Source organism: Erpetoichthys calabaricus, chromosome 2, assembly GCF_900747795.2.
Source record: "Erpetoichthys calabaricus chromosome 2, fErpCal1.3, whole genome shotgun sequence".
Taxonomy (NCBI): domain Eukaryota; kingdom Metazoa; phylum Chordata; class Cladistia; order Polypteriformes; family Polypteridae; genus Erpetoichthys; species Erpetoichthys calabaricus.
This window is the reverse complement of record NC_041395.2, coordinates 33,360,531-33,367,825: the sequence shown is the minus strand read 5'-3', so window position 1 is coordinate 33,367,825 and position 7,295 is coordinate 33,360,531. Positions and strand designations below refer to the sequence as shown.

Here is a 7,295-nt window from a genome sequence, read left to right as displayed (position 1 = left end):
GTTGTCTATCCATTTTTTCATTCTCTTTTTAAACCTATAGCTGTCTTGGGAATGTAAGGGAACATATTCTGCCACAGACCAATGTTCACTGTATGCTCCTGCATAGTGTTGTCAGTATAAGCTATGATTCCACATGAAACAGGTGAAAGTAATTCCAACAGCTAAAAACAAAAACCCTAAAAAGGTAAATGACCTCAGACCAGTGACTGTGACATCACTGGCTATGAAATCATTTACAAAACTATAAGAGAAGGTTAACATAGAAAACTCAGGGTTTATTATATCTATTTCAGTTTGTCTAACAGTCCAATAGAGGTCCAGAGAACACCATTGTCACCTTGCTTCATTTGTGATAACCATTTGTAGAGCAACTTCTCATAACCTTTTAACACCATCCAGCCCAACCTTCTTGCAGAGACTCATAAAAGATTGTAATTTAGACTTCAGTTTGGCAGGGTAGCTGAGTGACTTTATAACAGAGAGGATGAAAAGAGTGAAATGATTGTCTATCTGAAATGCTGTTCTTATCCACAGGGTCCATGTTGTATTCTTTCACTTCTTTTGTATATCGTCTACACTAATAAATTCGAAAACAGGTTTGTCTTAAAATTCTCTGATGACACAGGTATTGTAAGACTACTGAATAAGAATGAAACCAGTCACGGTCCAGAGGTAGATAATTTAGTCAAATGGTGTGTGAGTCTTTTCTACACTTAACAACAACAACAACATTTATTTGTATAGCACGTTTTCACACACATGATGTAGCCCAAAGTGCTTTACAAGATGAAGAAACAAATATATAAAAATTGGGAAATACTAATTAACAAAGAATAAAGTAAGGGCTGATGGCCAGGGAGGACAGGAAAAACAAAAAGTAAACTCCAGATGGCTGGAGAAAAAAACTAAATTTGCAGGGGTTCAGAGGCCATGAGACACCCCAGCCCCACTGGGCATTCTACCTAACATAAATGACCTCAATCAGTCCTCATGGTTTTCAGGCTTCTTGTGGAAGAATTAGATGATGATGGTCATGTGGACATCTGGCCTTCAATCCATCAATGTAGGGACTGCATGACGCACTGATCAGGTGGTGGACAGAAAACTGGAAGAAGAACAGCAGAGAAAGTAGTGGTTAGTATGGATTGCGGAGCCATGAAAAAGCAATAATTGAATGCATATACAGAATATCATTGTTACGCTTAAATGAAGGTATGAGAAAGCCATATTAAAATAATGGGTTTTCAGCAGTTTTTTAAAGTGCTCCACCGTATTAGCCTGGCGAATTTCTATCGGTCAGCAATTCCAGATTTTAGGTGCATAACAGCAGAAGGCCGCCTTAGAATTATAAGCAGACACTCATTTGAAGATCTAAGGTTACGATTTGTAGTGTAAGGTGAAAGGCATTCTGAAATATAGGATGAAGTGAGATAATTTAAGGCTTTGTAAACCATAAGCAGTATTTTAAAGTCAGTTCTAAACGACACAAGTAACCAATGTGATGACATCAAAAATGGAGAGATGTGCTCGGATTTTCTTTTCCTAGTTAAGGTTCTAGCAGCTGCATTCTGCACGAGTTGCAATCGATTGATGTCTTTTTTGGGTAGTCCTGAGAGGATGGCGTTGTAGTAATCTAGCCGACTGAAAACAAAAGTGTGAACTAATTTTTCAGCATCTTGAAAAGTTATAAGGGATCTAATTTTTGTTATATTTCTTAAGTGAAAAAATGCTGTTCTAGTAATGTGATTAATATGTGATTTAAAATTTAAACATTACAAAAACTATAATAGTATTTTAGAAGAAACACCATTCACTCACAACAAACAATCATCAAAGACCAGGCAGTGGAGATTATTGACAGTTATAAATATCAGGGGAGAATCATAGACTCAAAACTGACTTTTAATGAAAATACAGAAGACAGTTACAAAAACGGGACTGCAGCATCTCTAATGTCGAAAGAAGCTGAGCCATTTTAGTGTGATCCTACCATGAAACTTATAAATCTTCTATTGAATCTGTCTTTACTGTTTTGCTGCCTTGCTTTGGAAATCTTTTTGTCAGCAACTTCTTCTTCTTCTTTCGGCTGCTCCCATTAGGGGTTGCCACAGCAGATCATCTTCTTCCATATCTTTCTGTCCTCTGCATCTTGTTCTGTTGCACCCATCAATTTGCATGTCCTCTCTCACCACATCCATAAACCTTCGCTTAGGCCTTCCTTTTTTTTCCTCTTCCCTGGCTGCTCTATCCTTAGCATCCTTCTCACAATATACTCAGCATCTCTCCTCTGCGCATGTCCAAACCAACGCAATCTCGCCTCTCTGATTTTGTCTCCCAACCGTCCAACTTGAGCTAACCCTCTAATGTGCTCATTTCTAATCCAATCAATCCTCGTCACACCCAATGCAAATCTTAGCATCTTTAACTCTGTCACCTCCAGCTCTGTCTCCTGCTTTCTGGTCAGTGCCACCGTCTCCAACCCATATAACATAGCTGGTCTAACTACCGTCCTGTAGACCTTCCCTTTCACTCTTGCTGATACCTGTCTGTCACAAATCACTCCTGACACTCTTCTCCACCCATTCCACCCTGCATGCACTCTTTTTCACCTCTCTTCCACAATCCCCATTAGTCTGTACTGTTGATCCCAAGTATTTAAACTCATCCACCTTCGCCAACTCTACTCCCTGCATCCTCACCATTCCACTGACCTCCCTCTCATTTACACACATGTATTCTGTCTTGTTTCTACTGACGTTCATTCCTCTCCTCTCTAGAGCATATCTTCACCTCTCCAGGGTCTCCTCAACCTGCTCCCTACTATCGCTACAGATCACAATGTCATCAGCAAACAATATAGTCCATGGGGACTCCTGTCTAATCTAGTCTGTCAACCTGTCCATCACCAATGCAAATAAGAAAGGGCTCAGAGCTGATCCCTGATGTAATCCCACCTCCAACTTGAATGCATCAGTCATTCCTACCGCAGACCTCACCACTGTCACACTTCCCTCGTACATATCCTGTACAACTCTTACGTACTTCTCTGCCACTCCTGACTTCCTCAAACAATACCACAGCTCCTCTCGAGGCACCCTGTCATATGCTTTCTCCAGGTCCACAAAGACGCAATGCAACTCCTTCTGGCGTTTTCTACACTTCTCCATCAACATCCTTAGACCAAACATTGCATCTGTGGTGATCTTTCTTGGCATGAAACCATACTGCTGCTCACTAATCATCACCTCACTTCTTAACCTAGCTTCCACTACTCTTTCCCATAACTTCATGCTGTGGCTCATCAATTTTATTTCCCTGTAGTTACTGCAGTCCTGCACATCCCCCTTATTCTTAAATATCGGGACCAGTACACTTCTTCTTCACTCCTCAGACATTCTCTCACTTTCCAAGATTCCATTAAACAATCTGGTTGAAAACTCCACTGCCATCTCTCCTAAACACCTCCATGCTTCCATAGGTATGTCATCTGGACCAACGGCCTTTCCATTTTTCATCATCTTCATAGCTGTCCTTACTTCCTCCTTGCTAATCCGTTGCACTTCCTGATTCACTATCTCCACATCATCCAGCCTCTTCTCTCTCTTGTTCTCTTCATTCATTAGCCTCTCAAAGTATTCTTTCCATCTGCTCAACACACTCTCCTCTCTTGTGAATACGTTTCTATCTTTATCCTTTATCACCCTAACCTGTTGCACATCTTTCCCAGCTCAGTCCCTCTGTTTAGCCCACAGGTCCTTTTCTCCCTCCTTAGTGTCCAACCTCACATACAACTCATCATACGCCTTTTCTTTAGCCTTCACCACCTCTCTCTTCACTTTGTGCCTTATCTCCTTGTACTCTTGTCTACTTTCTGCATCTCTCTGATTATCCCACTTCTTCTTTGCCATCATCTTCCTCTGTATACTCTCCTGTATTTCTCCATTCCACCACCAGGTTTCCTTTTCCTTCTTCCTCTTTCCAGATGTCACGCCAAGCACCTTTCTTGCTGTCACCCTTACTACATCTGCTGTAGTTTCCCAGCTGTCTGGTAACTCTTCACTGCCACCCAGTGCCTGTCTCACCTCCTCCCTAAACTCAACCTTGCAGTCTTCCTTTTTCAACTTCCACCATTTGATCCTTGGCTCTGCCCTCACTCTCTTCCTCTTCTTGATCTCCAACATCATCCTACAGACCACCATCCTATGCTGCTTAACTACACTTTCCCTCTCCACCACTTTGCAGTCTTCAATCTCCTTTAGATCATCTCTTCTGCATAGGATGTAATCTACCTGTGTGCATCTTCCTCCACTCTTGTGCGTAACCCTATGTTCCTCCATCTTCTTAAAATACGTATTCACCACAGCCATGCCCATCCTTTTGGCAAAATCCCCCTATCCTCTGACCTTCTTCATTCCTCTCCTTGACACCATACCTACCCAACACCGCCTCGTCTCCACTGTTCCCTTCACCAACATGTCTATTGAAATCCGCTCCAATCACCACTTTCTGTCCCTTGGGTACACTGTTAATCCAACTCACTCCAATTCTTTCTCACCCATTGCACACCCAACTTGTCAGCAATTAAAACAGAATAAATCAAATTGTAAAATGGAGCAAAAATTAAGAAGGTCTCAGTACTCCAGTCTTACAGACCTGTTTAATAAGTAAGTTTTACAGAAAGCAGAGTGTATTTTGTCAGACAGGACTCACCCACTAAATTCTCAATTTCAGTTGTTGCCATCAGGTCACAGGTTCAAGATTTTAAGGATAAATAACAATACTCTTTGTTTCCAACTGTTATTTATTCACCTAAACTCAATATTAATAAACATCAAAAGTCTTAAATCACAGGATGAACAGTTATTATTTGCTTTATTCATCAGTCAGTTTTTAATGTTGGTGAAATTTTTATGTGCTCATGCTCACTGCCATACAGGGTTTGTCAAAATTATGTTAACATTTGAATGGTGAAAAAAATGTATTGACAAAACATACTTCATACTGTATGTGCAAGATGATATACAGGAATGTCTCAACCTGTTCGCCATCATGTTCAACACATGTACCATATGTGGCACATAAATTGTCCACAAAAATTGTGTATATACATAGCAGTACCATTAGTGTTAACATAATTTTGACTCACCCTGTATTTTCTTGGAGCAGCACTTCTGCCTTGCAGTAAGGAGACCTCGGTTTGTTTCTCAGGTCCTCCTGCGTGGAGTTTGCATGTTCTCCCCGTGTCTGCGTGGGTTTCCTCCGGGTGCTCTGGTTTCCTCCCACAGTCCAAAGACATGCAGGTTAGGTGCATTGGCGATCCTAAATTGTCCCTAGTGTGTGCTTGGTGTGTGTGTGTGTGCCCTGCAGTGTGCTGGTGCCAAGCCTGAAATCTGTTCCTGCCTTGTGCCCTGTGTTGGCTGGGATTGGCTCCAGCAGACCCCTGTGACCCTGTGTTAGGATATAGTGGGTTGGAAAATGACTGACTGTATTTTCTTTATTTATACTAAGCTTATGTTTGATGGCTGTATTCTGTGTGATGTGTTTTAATGTTACATTGTGATCTCTTGGTAACACCTGCCGGCAAACCAAATTTCCCTCTTGCGACAATATAATTAAATTGAATTGTATTTACAAAAAAATACATTTTGTCATGATGAGCATACAGCATACAGTCCTGTTGTGAAACAGAAAAAAATCACAGAGGGTGGATAATATGAAGATAACAGGAAATTTCACCATTTTACAGCATTTCCAAATTTACTGACACAGATTTACTATACAAAAAGAGGCAAAAAATAGTGGCTGAGAAATCCATCCATTGTGGATATTCAAATTAGCTTATTTAAGTTTTGTAAGTATCTTTCCTCTTGTTAAGTGAATTTTCATTTCTTAAATATCCCGCCTCATATCTGAGGCATACATTATGCAAATAAAGTGATTTGGCTTTTATCATATAAATTCTGTCAGGTCGCTCCTACTGAACTTTCCGCATTTTCTTTTCTCCCACTCATAATGGTCATGGAGAGTTTATATATTTCCATGTTTATGACTATTTTGTCATGTAAGTCAAGTTTCATTTGTATTTTTGCTTTGTTTTTTCTTTAAACATCCTGCACTGTGGATTTAGATAACATGAAATCTTTCTAATTGTCTATATTTCTTTAGGTGTCCAGTCAGATATTATCTTGACCCAAAAAAGCAGTGAAGTTAAAACTCCTGGAGAGTCTCTGCGACTGACCTGTCAAAGTTCAGGGCAGGACAGTAATGGAAGAACCATTGCTGCTTATGGCTTGAGCTGGGTTCGACAAGAGCCTGGAAAAGGACTTGAATGGCTGGCTGCTATTACCCCTGACAGCAGCACTACACACTACACCAGCAGAATTGAAGGACGATTTACAATCTCCAGAGACAATTCAAAACAGGCTCTGTATTTGGACATGAGCAGCCTCAAAACCGATGACACAGCCAAATATTATTGTGCCGTACGCACAATGAGGAACTTCTTGCTATTGCTTATATAAAATCTTGCAAAAAACTCTCTGTCACAAAAAACAACAACAGGTTTGATCAAATGTTAGAAAGTAAATCATTCCTGTCATTGTATAAAGTGTTTTTATTATAATGATTAGTGCCTGTGTTGTAGTTGAAAAGCAAAATTAAAAGTGAATAAAGCAATTTTTAAGGAAGTCATAATTTTTAACCTAAAACACACATTATGCATGATGTACTTTTTAAGTTTAGAAACAGAGGGCAAGTTGAGCTGTTTGTAAAAGTGTTGATTGCATTGAAAACGAAAGCTCCTCACCAGCTAAGCCTGCATCCAACTATACAACCACACAGCCACAGGGACTCATTAGGTAGTATTGAATTGCATGCCATGAAGAATAGAAAAAAATAAACATTAAAAATGACTACAGTCATCGACTTGAATTCCCATGGAGTCAGCAAAGTGTTTTAATTTAGCCTAATCTAACATTGTTCTGTCAACATTTAGAGCCAGATCAGTAAACCTGAAACAAGATGCCATACTGTTAATTCTTGTGAAAAAAATGTAAGTGTAGAACGCAACAGGGGCTGAGAAGTAAAGACGTTCATAAACTGGAAACTGTACCAGGAGTCCATTAAACTATTTATCTGACTCCCGCAGTAAATATGAAACATCCTCCCAGTCAGAAACTCAGTTAGTCACCAGACCCAATGGAGCTCCATTTACTTTAATGTCTAAGACCATTCCTTTGTAAAGTCCATGCAGAGTGTGCAACAGAGTTTGTGTTCTTGGAGCCCAGATTGGGAAC

The 7,295-nt window shown here is 40.1% G+C and overlaps 1 gene segment (V, D, J or C); it reads left to right on the top strand.

Annotated features, from left to right (window-relative positions):
- The first annotated feature begins 6,001 nt into the window (after positions 1-6,001).
- LOC114645108 (Ig heavy chain V region 914-like) lies at positions 6,002-6,521 on the top strand. The segment is given in 2 exon segments: positions 6,002-6,061; positions 6,166-6,521. Coding segments are annotated over 2 exon segments (405 nt in total).
- The last annotated feature ends 774 nt before the right edge of the window (positions 6,522-7,295 follow it).